The following is a 20,840-nucleotide window of genomic DNA, read 5'->3' as shown; positions in this document are numbered from 1 at the left end:
GCCTCCTCCCTGCCTGCTTTTCACTTGTTGGTTGCACAGCAGATTTTGAACAGCAGCAGCAATCCCAGAGCTGTTTGGTTACTTGAAAAAGAGTTGATCACTTCCCACTTATGAGCAGAGTAACTTTTGGAACTATTTTAAAAGTTATTTGCAAAACGTGTCTTGCACACATACTTGGTAGGCAGAAGATATTTATTTAAACCCCAAGCTAAGTACGACTTGCACACTCATTTGTTTTTTAAATAGCAGAACTGTTTTGTAACACATCACCAAATTTAAGTATTGCAGAATTATTATTGCAACTTTTTAGGAGATCTTGGGAGTTTTAAAATCATTGGTATCAAACTACAATAGCTATTCTTTCGAAGTAAGATAAATATGCTGCCTTTTAATTCCTACCTTTTATAGGACTAGAATACAGTAACATTATGTTAAATTGTTACTGATCTGTGTGTGCAACATTTCTGAAACACGGTAAGATACATGCCCTCTAAGCAACTTGCTGCAATATCAGTCACTAAAAATTCTTGATTAAGATCAATGGTTTGAATAAAACTATTACTAAATTTTCATAGAATCGTTTTGGTTGGAAGAGACCCTCAGGATCATCGAGTCCAACCATAAGCAAACTGTAGCACTAAACCGTGTCCCTAGGAACCTCGTCTAAATGTCTTTTAAACACCCCCAGGGATGGTGACTCCCCCTGGGCAGCCCATTCCAGTGCCTGACAGCCCTTTCCGGGAAGAGTTTTTTCCTAATACCCAATCTGAACCTCCCCTGGCACAACTTGAGGCCATTTCCTCTTGTCCTGTCACTTGCTTTATTTGCTTTTGAGTCGGATAAAAAGTTGCTTTAGCTTTTAGCTAGATTATAGTTATATAAAAACATTCAGGAACTGCATCAAAATCAAGTATCTCATATGACTGCATAATTGCACATTCTCAATAAAACTTGAGATTGAAGTCATTGAATACAGGAGGTGAATACTTTCCAGAACTGATGGAAAAATAAAAATTTTTAACATCTAAAAAATATACAAAATTTAGCTGTCATTTATTATAAAGTATGAAAACTTACATTTTGTAGATAACATTCCATTCCTAATAGTGAAGCTCAAAGAATCCTTTCATGTTATTTTTAACCAACCTCCTCCTCCACCAGGTTCTAAAAGGAAAAAATACTTAGACGTTCAATCCTGAGCGCTCTCTGAGCTCCACCAGACAATGCTTTAATTAAGGATTGATACCCTTTGGAACAGAATGCCGAAATGGGAGGGAAGCAGCCTTCAGAGCCTTGTGGGTCTTCCTACAAACTGTCAGAGGAACAGGAAATAAGGCACAGCAGCTCTTGTTGGAGCTCTACCAAGGGCAGCGTGACTGCGACTCTCACTGCACACTCCTGATTTTCCTCACTCTCCAAATACTTTACAGGGTGCTCAGTAGCCGCCTCCTCTTCGTTCTATAGCAGGTAAGTGGAAATATTTCGGGGAAGACTTAAGTGCCTTCTGTTTCTCAGACTGTTAAGGAAACAAAAAGCCTTTGAAATGCGCTGGGTAAAACACATTTTGCTGCTACACTTTCATGAGCAAGTTAGAGTCTGTACCTCGATGTCTGATCCAATAAATCTAACAGACTGTAATATGGGGGTGTCACCACTTTCCTTCGGCGTCTGGAAAACCGAGTGCAAGACAGGAGGAGAATGGGGAGTGACTTTGGCTAATCCAGAAGCATTTAATTTTGGTAATTCTCCACCATGAGGTCCGCGTTGTTTTGTGTTTTCCTGGACTTTCCTAAGAGAACGCTTTTAAAATAAAGAAACAATTTTCAGTTTCTTTCTGAGAACATCTTATGGAATAAAATTAAAACAGAAAATCCAAATGATCAGAAAAAAAAACCAACCCAAACCTCTGCCAAATACTTCTTCAGCTAATTGTTTTTAAAATTACTTTCTTGCAATTTTTCCTGAAGGAACTTCTTACAAAGCCCACACTGATGAACCCCAGAACTAAACTGGTGGAAAATGACTGTTCCTGTGGAAGGAGACTTCATGCTTTCCATGTTAAATGCAATGTTAAATTTTTTTCCTACTTGATTTTTTTTTTTGTGAAAAAAACTTATTTGAGAGTTTTTCATGTAGTACAAACTTCCATCTCACTCCATAAGAGTGAATATGTGGAACATTTTTCTCATAGCTTGAATATAAAAAAGCTTTAGTTTGCCAGAATTTTTATCAGATTTTATTTTTTGTTATTTCCAGGGTCAAATATAAGTTTAGGATTTTCCCAGATATCATCTAAATACAGGATAATAAAGTGTTTTTTTTAATTATTTTTTCAAAACGTAGACCGAAGGCCTGAAAAGGCAAAAGCACCCTTTCTGTCTCTGCTGCAACTATAAGTCTATAAAACTTAAAGGCAGACAGCAAAAAGAGGATGATGATATTAAACAAAGGGAAAAAAAGAAGAGAAAAATGTGGAACTGACGCTCTAAGTCTGTATAAATGTAACTACTCCTACACATAAATGTAACTACTACATTTATACAGTCCTAAAATTACATTCAGTCCTTTGAAGGCAACCGCGAGGGGCTGATGTGGCCCCGGTGAAAATGAGCTTGACACCCCTGCTCTAAGTAATAGTAACTATGGCAACTGTCTACTGAAGGGATTATGTGGTATCACAGCTTCTGAATTCTAACTCACAATTTTCAGGACTTTTGGGGGGTGGAACTGCATCAGATCCAATAAAGAGCAGTGTTCAGGCAGACTGAATAAAACCAAGTAATCAGCTTAAGTAAAACATTTGTTTCTAGCTAACAAGCTCAGCGTCACTTCTCTAACAGGGCCGACAATTCTTCCGCTTATATATTACCTGTCTTTGACTTTCCTTTGAAATTTGCCACCAATGCAGAGGTACTTGCCCTGCTGTGTTTCCTAATAATCTTAATTTTTTGTGCTTGGCCAAATCTTGTGTACCAGCTGCCCTAGAAAGTTCGGGTGGGAAGAAAAAAGATAATAAAACCATCAGTTGTGCTTTAGGTGAAGTTTGGACTCAATGCAAAGAATAATGTTGACTGAATAACATTCATTTTCATGCAAGCTAAATACTGGCACTGTAAGCAAACATCATTTCAGTCCATTTCAAGTAATAAGCACACCGCACTCCCCCCACTTCCTAATTTTAGCCCACTTTTTAATTTTAGTCTTCAAGATTGAAGTGATTTGAAGTCACTTGCCATATGTCTTGAAAGTAAGGGTGCTGTAATGCTTGATGAGCAGCAATTCTCTCGTCAGGATCATATGTTATCATTGCATACAGGAGAGAGTAGCCTTTGGGAGATAAATTCCGCATCAGAGGAGGTATTCCTTTCCCTTCTTTAAAGGGGAAATCAAAAGTCACAAATCTTGACCTGTGTTAAGCAAGAACAAACAGTTTTTAATGCATATTCAGAGAAAATTACAATTTACTGAAAAAAAACGTATTCTAATCTGATTGAGGTGATCATTTATTAAGGCCAAGTAAGAAAGACTTGGCTGGGAAAAAAAAAAAAGTTTATTTCCTAACAAGTTATGTCATTGGCCTTAAGGATACTACAGAAATAAAAGGCCAAATAAGATTGATTCAGGCTTCCTCTGCTCTGCGGTCAGGGCTCACAAATGTGTGACTATCTCTGGGGAGGGATAGATAGAAGACACCGCTCTTTGGTCAGCAGCTGTCACAAAAGAATTAGAGTTTTGTGGAGGTTCCCCAAGCAGAAATTGCATGCAGTTGAACGGTTATATTGTGGGCAGTTAAACAGTGACATTAGAGCTACGGGAGTGCATACTTACTGCTTGAACTTGTGCAGAGTTTCATTAGCAGGAGTGCCTATAATGTCATGGATTTTTGAAATTTGGTCCAGCTCATTAGATCCAGGAAAGAGAGGCTGAAAACTGCAAGTTAAGAGATGGCATTAGCACTGTTAACACACAGTTAAACTAGTTGAAGTGGCATAGCTGCCACTTTGGTTAAAACGTTTTCATTTAAGAGGAAGATAAATTTCAGGATTATTCATTTGCAGACAGTTTAATACCAGTCAACTGAAGGATAACGTGAGTAGCAGATCAATACAACCACATATTTGGATTGAAAGGGCATTTTGGGGTATTAAACAAAGATCTGTAGTTGCCCTTTCCTCACGGGTTTGGGGTAAATATGTGAAGAGAACATCCCTCCCGGTGAAAGGCCAAGAATATGGGATTGTGGTTAGAGAAGTGGCAGATCTCAGAAGACGACATGTTTTCCTCATTTTAAGACAGCAGAGTCAAGCAATCCCTCTTGTTGTGTATGTACACAGAAATATATAAGAAACATTCCATTCCTAACACACGGGCTCTCTGCAAGCAGCAATACTGGAAAGACAGCAATTTGAACTGCGTTCCTGAGCATCACCCTCAGTTCATAAAAAAGCTTGCATAGAGTCCTTGGAACATTGTGATCAGTAGAGCAAGCTTGACTTTTAACAACTTAGGTCCAGTACTATTTGCTTCTTGCACAAGTTGCCTTTTTCCATGTTAGCAAAGGGTTTCCTTCATCTTCTAATTTAAGTAGCATCATGTGATTCGTGAAAGCAACACATTCAGCCCTCTTCGTAGGAGGAGGAAACTTCTTTAACTGTTTGCAAATTCAGTCAAACAGCTGGCTGCACACTTCTCTGAATGTCTTCAGAAATCTTTGCGAGATCTGATTCATGTTGTGCAGCCATAGCACGACAAGCAGTTGGAGCAGCTTTTGTGTGAGCTACAAAATGTGCTGCCTCTAAGTGTAAAGCTGTAGCTTAGGGAAGAACAACTGTGCTGTCCACAAAAAACTGTAATCCAGGAGCCACCATTTGTAAGGAACAGGCAGAAGGAGACCAAGATAAGCATCGCTGAGTAAAAGGATCAAAATTCTTACACAGCATGGTGTAAAGCATGAAGGCTTGCACAAATCTTCAACAGCAAAAACTGCAAGATGCACGTAAAAAGAAATAAACCTGTCCATAGCTTCCTTTAGCTTGGCAAGGCTGCATCTTTTTCAGTTTGGTAATTTCCAATAAACACCCCTAATTTCTCTCTGAACACAACTCTCAGGTCTCTGAAAATGTGCAGTGGTTGCAAAGAATGGGATTTGTTACATTAAGCTAAAAATTACGAGGAAGTTTCTTTAAGGTTTTTTGCCCTAAGAAAACTTCACTTTGCAGCGTGTAATCTTCTTGCCAAACTTCAAAGCCCACTTGATTCAAACTGAAATAGAAAAACATGGCATTTTTAAAGCTTTTGGTCCCAATTCACTTTGGAAAAGAACTGCCACATTTGGGATTTTTCTATTAACAGTTTTCTGACCGAAGTAGAACTGTTTCTCTGAGTTAGCAGGCAAAGCATAAGGGTTGTCATTTAATGTGATGGTGATGGCAGCAGCTGCACTCGCCATGTGGAGGAGGAGGAAAGAAGCAAAGCAAATGTTATCACTCCTGGTTGCATATCGGAGACAGCCGTGTGGGAGGAGAATAAAGAAGAACTGCTGCTGTTGCTAGGGCACAAAGATATTGGAGGAATACTCATGGTGGTTATTTTTCCTTTTTTTCTTAAAGACTAATTACACATTTTTTGAGTTACAGTTACATCATAACTCAAAAGCTTAAAGGACTTCAATCGGGGTTTTCCTGGACTCTTCCTTCACCAGAATCCAACTTCAAGATATTCTAGAACATAAGGTCCCAGCACAAGGCTCTTAAACACACTGTGTTATAAATCACAGAATCACAGAATCGCAGAATCGACTGGGTTGGAAAAGACCTCAGAGATCATCGAGTCCAACCCTTGGTCCAACTCCAGTCCGTTTACTAGATCATGGCACTAAGTGCCATGTCCAATCTCAGTTTAAAAACCTCCAGGGACGGCGAGTCCACCACCTCCCTGGGCAGCCATTCCAATGCCTGACCACTCTCTCTGTAAAGAATTTCTTTCTAATATCCAGCCTAAATTTCCCCTGGCAGAGTTTAAGCCCATGCCCCCTTGTCCTATTGCTGACTGCCTGGGAGAAGAGACCAATCCCCACCTGGCTATAACTTCCCTTCAGGTAGTTCTTCCCTTCAAAGCAGTAAATCAGAGAGAGTGTCTTCTCTAATTTCCTTTATTTTTGCAGAATAGTAATTCAAAAAAAGAGGGAGAAATTTTACCATCAAGTGCATTAACAGGATATGAGGATAGTTAGCGATGCTCAAGAGAGGACACAAGCCATATTCTATTCAGAGATAAAGCACAGAAAACACATTTTTACCAAACTCAAATATTAAGCCAATGGAAAAAAAAAACCCCACAATGAACAACTGTTTAAAATTGTTATTTTACTTGTAAATAATATTTGTTGGTACTATCTTCTTTTGAACACCCCGCCGCTTTATTACTAACCTGCCACGGGGTGAAGGGAGCGCCAGCCGAGCAGGGTTGCTGTGCATGAACCCGCAGACTGATCACAGAAGCAGCTTCCACAACACCATGGAAACAAAGAGCATATTACCCATACCATGTGCTCCTTAATTGAGTTATTTACCTTTGATTTTCTTGATTAATAATAAGTAAGACCCACCACTGAACACCGTACCTTGTGATTTCATAGAAAACACAGCCAGCACTCCATATATCAATTTTGTAATTATAGTAGCCGTTTGTAAGTAAGCATTCAGGTGCTCGGTACCAGCGTGTAGAGACATATTCTGTATGTGGCTGCTTAGAATAGATACTCCTACAAGATCCAAAATCTCCCAACTTCAGGGTATTGCGCTGCAAAAAGAAAGTATTTTGACAAATTAGAAACACTGAAATATCCAAGCAAAGGTTTTCCTTAAACGTGTGATAGTCATCATAAAATAAATCACAGATTACTTTAAACTTTCAGAAATCCCAGGGGTAGTATTAAAGCAGTAAAAGTACATTTAAATAGCAAGTAACTCCAGGCTTGAAGATCTCTGTGTCTCAAAATATGTGCAAATACTCTTCTGTACATCATGAAAAGATAAGAGTTAATTCAAAACTATATGGACTATTACTGAATGGAAGACTTCTGAATAGGACATCGGGATTAAGATATTTTCTTAAGAGTTCTTGAGTTCAGCAATCATATAATAGGTGACTTTGGCTTCTCTCTGTAACAGCTTCTCCTGGACACTTGTAAAACTTAAAAATTTTTGTCCAGAAAATAAAATTTCATAAACTGAAATTTGAAAATGTTGCTTTTCAGACATTAGCAAAATACCATTCTGAAACTGTCAGAAGAACAGATTTCTATGAAGAAATCTTCAGAAAGCTAATACCTTCTGCTCTCTTTTGTACTAATAACTACCACTAAATATAGGACTTGAATATAGAAAGACTGAGTGGCAGAACTGAACCCTGTCACTTGTTTCTATGTTAACACAGAAAGGAAAATACATATTAATACAGGATAAAGAACAGGTTTTCCAACCAGAGTGAAGACATGCAGGTCGTAATGCACCTGATTCATTTCAGGTTTTAGCCAATATCAAACTGGGTTGTTCATTCATCTAGATGAGGAATATGGTATTACATGGAACTATCTATATATTTTTTTAAAAACTGTACTTTTATTCATGAAGAAACATTACCTTCTCAGAGTAAAGAGAACAAAACTGATATACTTCACTTTCAGTTAAATATTTTCACATAAAATTAATTACCTTTATTAATATGTTTTCTGGTTTCACATCTCTGTGAAATATCCCATTTCTGTACCAATAGAAGCACACCAGGGAGAAGAGTTCAGTAAAAGGAGCAACATTACCAATGCTTACAATTATTTATACAAAAATACTTTGAGAAATTAACACTTTCTTCAAACTTATCAACCGCATAGTAAAAAAACAAAGTGAATTTTGCCACCATGGTAAGATAACAGCAGCAGGTCTGGGGCTGGGGAAAGGGCAAGCCCAGGCAGGGGAGGCCACGCGTGCGGCTTTTGCTGTCCCCAGGGTCACTGAAGGATCACGGGGCCACCCCCTCCCGGTCCCCCAGCTCCTTGCCGGGCTGTGCTGCAGGCACAGTTGCAGGGGCAATGGCCTTTTTTCTCCTTGCTGGCCCAGACAACTGCATGTCTCTACCATATGACCCTGAAATCAATGTATGGGACGTTTACCGTAAAGCTGTTGCTGAACCAGGGCTCTTACCTATGTATGTAATCAAGAGATTTGCATAACTGGTACATGTAGTTCTTAATTTTTTTTTCAGATAATGGCTTTTTCCTTCCTAGAATTAAATTTCAAGTTGTACAAGACCTTTTTAGCAAACAACAGAATGCAAAAAAATATTACTCTTCAGCTTCCAATAATGCATTGATATTATGCTTTTCAATTATACTATTTCTGTCATTTATAGGTAGCTTTGTAATCCATTTTCCACTCAACTTCAGACATAATTTAGATTTCACTGTGCACCAGAATAGCTCAGCTAACAACTGTCAATTTGATATTCTGTAATCTGCCTTAGCTTTTACTGCATGTTTTTCTTGCAGTGCGTTTCCCCAAGTTCTAACAGAACTACAATATTGCACTTATAAACACCTGATTTCCTTTCTAAACAAAGCAACTGTCCTTAAGGTTCAAGATTCGTATCAATCGCCTCAAATTACTGCAATGCTTAAATGACTGTGATTCACATTTGACTTGCAGATTAAAGGTTAACCTCTGTAGTTCAGCTTGCTATTGCTGTTGTGCAATAATGACAGTTATAAAATTTATTTTTCAGAGCCATTCAGCTTTTTTCTTTGATAGGCTCCAAAGGCCTTTCAGTCTTGCTGTAATGCCTTTATGTAACGCTGCAATGTCATCAACAGAGGCAGAAATGATCGCATTTTTTAAAAACAAAGCAGGTACTGATCTGCCCGATGACAGCAGGATGAGTAATTGGCTGGGGAGGAGGAGGGAGATGATGGGGACAGTAACTCATTGAGGCTGCGAGTCCTGGCAGGCAGCGCAGGGCTGCTCCGCTCCGCCACAGGATCCAATGAGCAGCATTAGATAACCCGTTCACATTGGGAATTGTAGTGTTACTACCCCAGTAGAGAGAAATGGTGCTTTCAACATCAGCATTTTTGTCATTTATAGTAGAAATTATTTTAGAAAATGCAGCTGCTCAAACCAACTCAGATTATCGTTAGTATTTAAAACAAAACAGGCCTTCAAAAAAGAAGTCGCGATCCCGTAAAATCTGGAGCACGTGCTCTTCTACTTCCAGTTTTATCATTACAGAATCTTATTCGAAAGTAATGATGAAGCGAATCATCAGGTGGCAGCACTCGAGGCTACAGCCATTTTTGCTTGAGGCATCTCCCTCACCTCTCTCTGAGCCTTATTTTTTTCATCTCTTTAGGTGACCAAACTGTTCTTGAGTAAGCAAAAGGCAAGACTGGTTTTCAGTTATTAAATGACTTATGATAGCACTATGTATTAATAGCAAGGGAATTATGGCTTTGTATAAAGACAAATAGCCTTGTCTTGATTGAAATAACATGAATCGGTAAGTTTATTAACAAAAAAAGCCGAAAGGATCAACTTTGCACATTAGTAGCGTTACAGTGAACTGTCCTCCTACTTAGAGAAGTGTCTCCATACACCTTGTTAAACTAGAAATTTGTTCTCAGTCAATCACTGCTTCAAGTTTCTCTTCATTACAAGATTTCACGCAAACCATGCTTGCCTCTAAATTTTTCCAACTTAAAGCCTTTTTAAATTGTTCTGCACTCATATTAAACTCATTTTTGCAAGATTCAGAGTAGTCAGGAAATGACAAGCATTTGCATTACTAAACACTGGCAAAATATACAAAATATTACAAATGATCTGAAATGCAACTACTTGAGTACACTCTGAAAACTGTTTTCTGACAGAGCGTTGCTAATGAACACAATTTAATTGTTCTACAAATTACTAATGCAGTCCTTCAAACCACAATGCTGAAAATTCAAAAGGAGCTCCTTCTACCTGCCACTGTTACCTAGATTTCCTCAGTCGATAAGTGTTCTGGCTCAGAATTAAGATTAATTTTCCAATTTACTTATGTACTTGGAATTTTAGCCAGATATTTATTGTCTGAAGTGACTGCCATACGTTATATTTCTTGTCTTTGCGATAAGCCACAAGTAGAGTGAGGGAGAAAACAAATGAAAAACTACTTCTGCCTCATAGGAAAATTGTTGTGTTGACACATCTACCTTGAAACCCCGAAATAAATTTCAAAAAAAGCGCATAGATTCTAAAATGCAAAACACTTGACACAAATTAAATGCTTCAGTGCTTGAAAATATCAAATTACTTTTAAAAAAATTAGACTCTCCATAGGAATCTGTTGTTCGTTTTGCTGTTTCATTCTATGATTTGGCACCACCTTGTACAAGGTGAAAAAAAGACACTGTATCATGGGAAACACAGTCCAGACACAACATCGGACCACAGAGAAGAACCGGCAATTTCTAGAAGTTCATGTAGACCCAGATTAATGTTTAGATAACCTCAACTGCAGCATTTCAGAGGACAACTGAACAGATTTCATTTTGAACTGATTCACCCTGACATAAAAAAGGAGGTTTTTTAAAATAAGCAGCAGGAAAACAACCTTCTAATAGAAAACCTGAATTTGATAATACTGTTTTAAAATTAAAAAAAAAAAATAGCAGAACATACTGAAATTATTAGACTAATTTCCTTCTGTATATAATGCTTAATATAGCAGGCTTTTTCACATAGAAAGAATGAAACACTGAGAAATGTCACCAACTGAAAGCAAATACTCTGAAGTAAAAAAAAAACCACAACAGTTTAATAACAAACCTAAACATTCTGTTTTTTCATAACTGAAATACAGTATCTTTCCTAGAAAGAGAAGGTACAAGATTGTTTTTAATGCACAAGGCTAACTTTCTATCCATATTCTGATATTCTGTTAATTACTTTGACTTCACAACTTCATGGATTTATCCTGGCCTTATTAAAACAGCAAACATTCACAGGTGCTTCAGTGATCAACAAACAATTGTTATTTTAATCTCAAATTTTTATTTAGGTCAGGAACATGGTTACTCCTCCTGTTAGAGATCTGAATACTCAGTGTCACTAACATAATGTTTGGGAGCAAGTCTTTATTCTGTTACACTGAATGACAGTTGCATGCTGAGTTACTTATATGAACCTCCCAACTGTTAGGACATTACAAAATTTTAATTATTCAGTTAAAAAGTCCTCTTTTCATATTGAATTGTAAGTCAGTGCCCCTTCATTTACTATATCAAACTCCTTTGGTGTCTATATGACCCTGGTTTTAAATCAGCTTTTGTTATAAACTTTTTATAGGAACTCTTCCTTAAGTTTTGCAGTCTCACAACTGCTTCAACAAACAGCTCCAGAATTTCTAAATCCAGGGACTTTCAGGGAACAATATTATTTTATAGAGAAAACTTGGTAAAGGGCATTTTTACTAGATATAAAACTTGAAAGTCAATATTGATTGATTCAGTAGTTTTTGAAACAAATGGAAATAATTTTATTGTTATATCATACAGTTGTGACATAAAAAACCTATTTAATTTCTATTTTTTTGTTACATAAAGCAAATATTTTGCATTTTGCAGTCGAGGTTGTTTGGCTGTTTCCATGTAAAGTTTGACTACAGCAATAAATGGTCATTGACCTGACTCATTAGAAACTTCCTGTGTGCATCCACACCTCAAACATGTGGGTTTATTGCACTGGGGAGAAAAACAAGAGTAAAGCGGTACAGCACAGAATTTCCCTATGAACTTTGAAATATGTAACAGTGAACAACCACGTGAAAAATAATTAATTCCACTTTGTGATCTACACAAGGAGTGTTTCTTAACCATATTCTACATACCTTTTATCAGCTGATAAATATTCATGTCCATAAGTTCACATATGAGTGAAAGGGAGCCAGCTTTTTTATCACTGAAGAAACAAACAGGGAGACTTTAAGCTAGAAATAACATTTACATGTTTATTTGTACACAACATAGAAAAAAGGACTTAGTTTAACCAAATGGACATTTTCATTTTTAATTGATACTTTCTCACAGAAGTTTTTCAGCTCAGGGTCTGATGTACCATAGTTCTAGTTTAGTGCAGAAGTTAACTGATGTACTCTGTGAAGGTACTTGAATGCATGTTTTCTGGGTATATCACACTGTTCAGTATCAAGAAATTTCCAGTAAATTAACTGAGACAGTCTCACAATAAAAGATAGGAAAGCTATTACTCCATAAATGAAAATACTTTCTAGTCGGGTCACCAACAGTGCACTATTGCATGGAAATGAGTATCTGCCTGGAATCTGTGTTTTGCTGACAACAGCAGCTTTAAGTATCATCATGATATGACAATACATCTGACACTTTATTTTCCATTTCACTGCCCTGCAGAGGCAAATGTCTTTGGGTCTTCAGTTTTTTCTTACAAGGTAATTGCATTAAAGTACATCCCCTCTGCAATGTTCCATTAACCCAGACAGCAAAAGGTTGAGGGTACAATCTGCAGCTGGGTTTGCAGACAGACTGACATAGCTTGCGAGCTGCCTGGCCATCTGGATGACACTTCGTTAACAATGGCAGCTGAAGCTGAGAATTCCAGAAAGCCAAGCTGCTGCCATGATTATGGGCTTTCTGTCTATTTGTAGAAAATGGGCCTGTCAATAACAATATAGTACCAGAGCCCTGAGCAGAGGAATACGAGCCTGAAGAGCAGGAAAAAATACTTTAGACCAGCCAACAAGTTTCGTGCCAAATATTTGAATAATGAAGTATATGTCTGCTGTTGCACAGGGATAGGCTCACTGTGCAACTAAACACTCACAGTGTCACGCTCACTAATGGAGTAAATGCTGTCACAAAACCTGATCTCTTTGTGAGACAGAACATGTCCCCAGAAGACACTTATGTGTCTAATGAGGTTAAGGAACCCAACTTCATCACTGACTTACCTCTTTCTAAATTTGTAGCTCAGCTTCTCCCTTATTCAGAGATCTAAACTTCTATTATTTGCAAAGGGGTGTCTGTAAAGTTTCTGACAAAATGATACTGCCAAATAGTTTGCTCAGATCCCTAGTTCAAACTGACAAGTCAAAGCAAGATCCTTGAAGTACCAGAGCCTATTGCAGCAGATAAGCTCTGTGTGGGCCCAACCTAAATACTGTCTCCTGCAGGCACGACATTGTGCAGTTAAAGCACTGACTGGATAAGGGACACAGGTTGAAATCACCATCAACTACGACATAGCACAATATGAAGTTTGTGGTTTGAAGTTTGAAGTCTGTAATTTTAATACTGATGTTTAAATATTTTTGGTCTGCTGCAAAAGAGCCACAGAAAGTGTGAGCTTCATCACATTTTCTTAACCAAAAAGACAAGAAGACTTCAGAATATGACATTTTGTTTTTTTTTTTTCTTTCTGATGGAATAAAAAGCTGGTTAAGTGCCTATAGGTTGTCTCTAATCCAAAAAGTTACTGGGTACTGTGCAAATAAAGGCATAAGGAAAAAAGAAACTAATGCACCATACTTACAAAACAACTTCATGTAACGTAAGGATATTAGGATGTGGACTCAGCCTCCTTAGTGCTTGTATTTCTCTCAGATTATTAACTTGTTCCAAACTAAAGTTGAATTAAAAAGAAAAGAGGATCACCGACTTGCAATCAAAGACTGGATTATAATTATCTTTCTTCCCTGCCACGAGATTGTCCACTGTACTCCACTGTACTCCACTTTAGTCTGTAATTGAATTTTCAAATGCAGGATCTGATAAATTGTTCAACTGCTTTGGTTCTTTACAGTGCAAACCAGTAATCAGCAGAACGGCTTTATTCCTTCTTGCAGTCTGGAGTAGCTGGACTTACCCAAACAAGCTAAGTAGTTATTTATTGTGTTCCAGACATCAGTTACCACGCCAAGGAGCTATCTGGGAGGGATTCTGTGCTGGGCAATAGGATGTATGACATGGTTTATTCCGCACGGCACACATTCCAGCTCCTGCTCAGCATGATGAAAGTGACAATCTAGCCTTGCCAAATTCAACATTTAAAATTAAGTTTTGATGGTAACCTCTTACATGAAAAACAGACAGTATTCAATTATTGTTTAATTATTATGTTGGCTTCCTAGATTTAATAAAGAACAAAACTATATGCTACAGACACTGGGGAAGAAGCAGGAAACAAAGAGCTTTGCACACTAATGGATCAGAACAGGACTCACATGCCTTTTCACAGTCAGACCTAAAGCTACACATCAAAAGAATATTTTCCAATTTGAAACTAGGAGAAATACCTTGTATGGGCAGGTTCTGTTTAAAACACTGTTATCTGTTGCTAAAAGAGTTAATTTCATCAAAAGAATTTGTCAGTCAATTTATCAAAGGGTTAAAGGCCTAAAAAAGATGTTTTAAACATGCTACATGACAAAAGGAGTCTGCCTGTTATGCCCTACCACTGAATTTTATACTATCTGCCCTTTATATAGTTAAGCTGTTAGTTTAAATACTTTTTTGATAATAAATTGGACAATTTGGTCAGTTGTGGGTGATGGACCAACAGCTCTCTAGCAACACAACAGAGAATCAGAAGCAACATTACTTGAAGGTATTTGAGTTCTCCTTTTTTTAACTTACAGCCTTTGAAGCTGAGCTACATTGTGAAATCTTATGTAAAGAGCAAAATGTCCCATTTTACTTTGTATGAACAAATGTGGCACTCTCAGTGATTTCACTGGGAAATTAACATATTTGACTGAGAATACAAAGTCAGTGACCCAAAAAGCATTGTTTGGCACTTATATATTTGGAGGACAATGTCAAGTCTACGTCTACTTCCACAGCCATCTCCTCTATTTTCATAACTGGTAAAAAGTACCTGTTCTGTGCCAAACAGCATCTTGATGATGGATGTAATTACATATAAATGCAAACATGAAGTAGAACTAATGCGATATGTGGACTAAGGATAAATGCAGTGTTTTTAACTTGCATTAAGACAGTATTTTAAGTAAGACTGAAGAAAACATTGTCCAGGGGTTGTACTGACACTTTTCCACATCGTCTTATTATTTACAGCAAAAAGAAAAACAGCACAAGTATATTCAATGCATTTGGAAACGCAGAAATCAGCTCTTTAGTCCTCATTCTTCTCATTTCACCCTCAACCCAGTGGCCAGGCAGCATTTAGTACAGTAATTAGAGTACACAAGGAAATAACTCCAATGCGAAAGGGGAAGGCCCTTCATAATCAACAGCAGAGTTTCATTTCTGTACTACATGCAAACCTTTTTAATACATGTGTATTCAAAAAACTTCGTGTCTTAATTTCACATTTCCCCACTTAATTTGAACAAGATTTTCTATGATTAATTATGCATACCTTTCAAAATGTTGCTTCATGTGTTTACATGCATAGTACTTTCCATCCCTAAGACTCAGTATCTTCAGAACATCAGAAAATGTTCCCTCTCCTATCTTACCCACTGGTTTGTAGTCTAAAAACAAAAATATACCGTTTCAGTATGTTTAAAACAAAAATGGTTATGAAGACTGTATATTAATCCATACTTGATTTGTTAAATTCTAAAGGAAAAATTGTATTTAAAAGTTTTTTTTTTTTGTCAACACGTAAGTTTATTTGAGAGAAAATATAATGAAGAATAGTAAATGAAGTTTTGCTGCCCATAATACAGAAATCTATATTCCTGAAAGTAAAATACAGTAATTCAGTCTTAGACAAACTACCACCTCCTTGCATGGTGCCTCTGCACTTCATGCCTTTTTTCTGCTGCAGCACATTAGCAGCTCAGACCTGAACTTATTCTTTGCTTCTTTCACAAAAAAAATCCCTTGTACTGAACACATAAAATTATCTTGAAAAGCAAGCATGTCTTTTCATTGTTCCAGCATTGGGGTTTTGGTAGTTTTGGTAGTGATTTTTTATTTATTTTTAAAATATTTTGGGGATTTTTTTTTAAGCAAAACAGTTGCTGATTTTAAGTTCAGATATAAGTTTTGCACTAGGCCAAAAGTAATGCTTCATTTTAATAATGAAGTGCACCAAACAAAAGGATGTGATAATCAGTCAATTCTAGTAAATTCTGCAGAATGTTAAGAGATGAAGCAGATAACACAAGAGTTATGAAGCAAGCTTTATTTCTGTTAATTTCTGAGTCTTTTCCTAATTTCCTTCAAAACTGACATTTCTTTCCTCCTTTATTCTCCTTCAGCTTTGTGATTAACTGCTCATTACCAATCCCACTCCCTGGTTCCCTTCACCCACTTTGTCCTCCTGTTTCCCTTTATTTTTAGCACCTACAGATTCCATCCTTGATAATTCTTGCAGTAATTTCATCCGAGCAAAGGCCAGTTCTGGTTAGCTTTATGCTGCTGTTGCTTTTCACATAGTCTTATTATTTAAGAAAGATCTGAACCCAGACATTTTGAGAGAGGCAAAGCAGGAAAACCCTTTTATCATATTCAGCCCCTTATGGGAGTCAGAATAACTGTAGGAGCCTTAAGCTCTGTCGATAGCAGTAAATTCAGTGAAGTGTAGTTGTCTGTATTAGTTACTGTGACAACAGTCCCTGGCCTGGATTTGGTGTGTGACAACCACCGCTCTCCCAGGCACCCTCCCAGCCTGGTGTGATGGCTCCTTCTAAGGTCATTCCTCAAGCAGTTTGTGTCCTACTGCCTTGTTTTGGAAGATAAGAGAATTTACTAGCATAGACATGGGCCATTTCATGCCAGTCGCTCTTTGTGTCCAAGAAGATTTCCAGATATGTTTAATTTACAAGTATAAATACAGCCTCTAGAGTGGAGAAAGCCTGCCAAGAAATTTTGCGGAGGGGAAAACTACTTAGATAAGAACATTTGAACGCTGTCTTCCAACTAGCAATCAATTTGTGTTGTCTTCATCTCTTTTCTCCTCCTCAACTTTCACACTTACTCCTGTTTAAAAAACTACTCCTTTCCTCGTGATACAAATGCTTATATTTTGATCAGCAGAGACCTTCCCCTTGCAAATCCCTCTTTCTCCAATATAGCAGTGGCAATGCTCTGAGAATTGTCAGTTGTTCTCATTTTTATCACCTGCTGTTTAGATTTTCTGATCGTTAGCCATCATGCTGAATCATAAAATAAATAATTGGGCCATCTAAATTTGAAAATAGGAAAAAGCAGAGTAACTTAAAATCAATGACACTGCCTAATGCATTCTATACAGACAGTGTACAAATAGTACTATTTTATAAGTACAATCAGAATTTGAAAATAATTACGGGTAAAGCAGGCAATCCCTAACAGAGACTCCAAAATAGGGAATAGACCATAAGACTGTTCAATTAATGTGGCTGTTATTTGACAACGGCTCAATCGGTGCTTTAAGCAAGGCGATCCCTTGCCTTCAGCACCCACTAAGCAACATGACTGAGCAACGTGCTTTATCAGCAAAAATCACACTTCACACACTGCTCTCCACCCCCACCTTAAAATTTCAATTTCCTAGCTAAATATAACATGGAGATTGTAAATTCAGAATACTTAAATCCCATTCTAACAGAATTCCAAAGAAAAATTGACAAGAGATTTTTTTGGTAGCAACTGATATTCTTTAATCAGTCAGATACACACTGGCTATGTTATATGTGCATATAATGTCAGAGCCAGACCCTATGGCAAAAAATATCCAAGGCAGACACACACAAAAATAGCTATTTATTGACCTGCTCTTTGATTTGGATAAATGACAATCCCATATTTTTCTTTTCTTACATGCAAGTAATTGATTCTCTAGTGTTAAAAAAAAAATAAAATCATATGATCTGAAAATAAGAGGTGTTAATCAACCAAAGCACTTAAGCAGAGAAACACAGGGAAAACATTACTGTACATATTTATTGAAAATATTTTTAGATATAGAAAGACAAAATAGCATATACTTATATAATTTGGGTTTGTCTATGTTTTATTATATATATTTTTTTCTCCTACAAGAGAAGTCCAGATGACAGTGGAGGGCTCAAAATAATTTGATATTTTTTTATTTTAAACTGAAGAGTTCTAATAGTGTAAGAAGAGTTAAATCTTTACACACTTTAAAACACAATTACAGCACTAAAGTTGTGGGGTTCTTTCACGTAAGCATGTTAGGTTTGTTCTTGTAAGTTTTTACAATAGAATGCTACACATACAAAATTAAAAACTCACACATAACAAACAACTGAGGCTTTAACCTGGCACTTGAGAGAGAGCCATGCAGTGAAAAGAATCACAGCAAAGACCTGAATAATTTCAATTGATCAAATAAAATGTAGAATTAGGAAGGAAAACTGCATTATTTGAAATGTCTCTGATGCATAAAATCAACGTGTAAACTCTCAACAAAACAGATCGCTGAAGATGAAAGACCTTTTGTCCTAGGGAGAAAATGAGAATGATCATGTGATGAGTTAGTTATCATTTAATGAGAAGCTGAAGGGAACTCAGACATTGTAAGAATAATAGCATAAAAGTTTATATAGAATAAGAAGGAATAAAATTTGCATCCACAAGCCAAGATGTCTGGAGATTCTTAAAAATCCACTTCAGCGCCATATAACTGATCTTTCAAAAGTGGCAAAACCCCCACCAAAACAAGGGACTTGAAACACACTCTGAAAGACAACAGTCAGGTCTGAGGGTGTCAATTTTAAACTATGAAACTTACTACAGCTACAAAACTAAACTAGTTACCAGTTGGTTTGCCTGGATTTCTGGTAATGAAAGATGAAAAATGACAGAAATCTTAATATTTTTAATCAGGATTTTAAGACTGAAAGCTTTGAGGATTAAATTAAATAAACAATGTTTTAATTACGCTTGCATATAACATGAAAGAATAAAGAAGACCTAATAATGAGTTAGCAATGCTTTCATGGCATCTATAACAAGCTCGATATTACCCAACCTCTTCCTTCCCTCCTCTCTGTTTAAACACACACAGATATTCAGGCTTAGAGTGGTCAGCAGAAAGGCAGATAAAGTTTAGGAAAACTGAATGAAATTCCATACAAATCAACAAAATAAGTACAAAAGATAAGGCAGAAGTTATTTGTAAGAATAAGTTGCAGCAATCCAAACTAGTCTAACACCAAAACGTGGCCATCGAAATGGCAGAGGGGTAATCATTCAATAGAACAGTCTAATGTGCAAGAGACTACAGGATGCAGGAAATTAAGAACAATGTCAACTAAATCATGAGCAAGTGATGGAATTCAAAGACTACACCCATATTACTGTAACTGGAGAGCTCATAAAATCAATCATCATTTAGAATTAAAGAATCAAGTGCAAAACAACAGAGAATATACCACTACCATAGTCAAACCAGGATACTATAAATACCTAAAGCAGATATTTTGTTGCAAAGTTGCCAAGAAGCTGAGGATGAAAAAGCCATGACATTTAAATATGATATTGATGTATGTGGAGAGAACCAAAATAAAATGAAGAAAGCAAGAAGTTCAGCTTCAGCCACAGTCACAAGGCCATGATACCTAATTATTGCATTCAGAAGCACACCAAACCTGTTGGATGTGACGTGGGGTGATTTGAAGAAGGATGCTAAGTGACGGAAGGAAAGGTTTGCAGAATAAAGAATGAGGAAGCTTGGCAATTTCTGAGAAAGCCTTCAGCGAGATCAGAGGAGAGCCAGGCTACTGCTTCACAGGACTGGGAGGAGGATTTCTGAGCACTCCCTGGAGAACTGCCCGGCATGCAGAGACGAACGCTGGCATGGGTGGGCTCGGCAGGCACATCTAGGAGCTGGCAGCAGTGACAGCAGTTTCCAGGGACCACAAAAGCACCTACAGCCACCTCAGCCCAGGTGCTCCCGGCCCAGGACCCCGCTCCCCTCCAGCCAGGGCCGCCGGCCCCCTCACAGGCGCCTGAAGAAAGGCCCTCTGCCCGCGGCCTGCACACCAAGCAGGGCCCACAGCTTTCCCCCGTGCCCCCTTACTGTTCATCCTGCGCTCGCTTTCAGGTCTCGGGGTGAGCGAGAGAGAGGCCGGGTCCCCTCCCGACCGCCAAGAGCCTCCCGGCCCGGCCCTCAGGCCGCCATGTTGTGTTCCCATCACCCTGGCAACCGCGCAGGCTCCGGCTCCGGCTCCGGCTCCGGCCCCGCCCCCGCGGCGGCGCGGCCCCTCCCGCGGCACGCGGGACACACAGGCGCAGTGCGGCCTCCCGTCCGGCGGGAAGGACTTGACGCATGCGCAGTGGGCAGCACGCAGGGGCAGCTGCTTTACTTGGCCCGCCTCTCCTCACTGAATTTGCGCAGTTGGGGGAGGGCTGGTGCGGTGTGGTGGGCGCAGAGCGTGTGCTCCGGTGTGGAAGCGGCGCCGCGGCGGGGCCGGCGAGTAGGGGCGTGTCTGGCAGCCGGCGAGGCTGAGGGCCCTTTACGTCATGGAGCGGCTGGCGGCCTGATGTGTTTGTACCTCCATGCGTGTCTTGGTTTTTGTGGAGCGGTTCTTGCCCGCTCCCTCCGCGGGCCGGTCTTTCCCGAGGCGGTGGCCTTGGGCCCTGCCTCGGTGAGGGGTTAAGGTGTGCGGGCCTCGGCCTGAGCCGACGAGTGCTCCATAAAACCACCAGGGGGATCGGTGGCCCTGGCTGGTGTCGCGGTATCTGCAGCGCCCCAGAAAGCTGAGGTTTATCTGCGGTGATGGCCTGATCCCCAGTGGCTCCCGTGTGCCACTGCAGGTAGCAGGCGGGCTTTATTTCTGGCGGGTGAGGTGGTGCA

General features: G+C 38.7%; 1 protein-coding gene and 1 pseudogene across 2 annotated transcripts; both read right to left on the bottom strand.

Moving 5' to 3' along the window:
• Nucleotides 1-1,032: 1,032 nt before the first annotated feature.
• Nucleotides 1,033-3,154, bottom strand: LOC309442004 (MAPK/MAK/MRK overlapping kinase-like; annotated as a pseudogene). The gene is made up of 2 exons (XR_014186704.1): nt 2,870-3,154; nt 1,033-1,800 (listed from the first exon to the last, which is right to left on the bottom strand). The product of XR_014186704.1 is annotated as an MAPK/MAK/MRK overlapping kinase-like (transcript).
• Nucleotides 3,056-20,176, bottom strand: LOC309442003 (MAPK/MAK/MRK overlapping kinase-like). The gene is made up of 9 exons (XM_082057400.1): nt 20,064-20,176; nt 15,447-15,561; nt 13,599-13,688; nt 11,920-11,990; nt 8,202-8,280; nt 7,716-7,764; nt 6,623-6,801; nt 3,829-3,930; nt 3,056-3,407 (listed from the first exon to the last, which is right to left on the bottom strand). The coding sequence occupies exons 1-9, from the start codon at nt 20,068-20,070 to the stop codon at nt 3,197-3,199; spliced, it is 903 nt and encodes a 300-aa protein (XP_081913526.1). The 5' UTR covers nt 20,071-20,176; the 3' UTR covers nt 3,056-3,196.
• Nucleotides 20,177-20,840: the final 664 nt, after the last annotated feature.

This window comes from Streptopelia decaocto (genome assembly GCF_964273445.1).
Source record: "Streptopelia decaocto genome assembly, chromosome: 7".
Classification (NCBI taxonomy): Eukaryota; Metazoa; Chordata; class Aves; order Columbiformes; family Columbidae; genus Streptopelia; species Streptopelia decaocto.
Note: the sequence above shows the minus strand (reverse complement) of the source record. Positions and strands in the feature narration are given on the sequence as shown.

Bases quoted from the DNA above. Each gene is read 5' to 3' on its own strand.
- LOC309442003 (XM_082057400.1), bottom strand. The intron at 11,991-13,598 runs GTAAGTATGGTG...TTGTTTCTTCAG, and splicing joins ACGTTACATGAAGTTGTTTT to TGATAAAAAAGCTGGCTCCC. The intron at 3,408-3,828 runs GTAAGTATGCAC...TGCTTAACACAG, and splicing joins ACTCTGCACAAGTTCAAGCA to GTCAAGATTTGTGACTTTTG.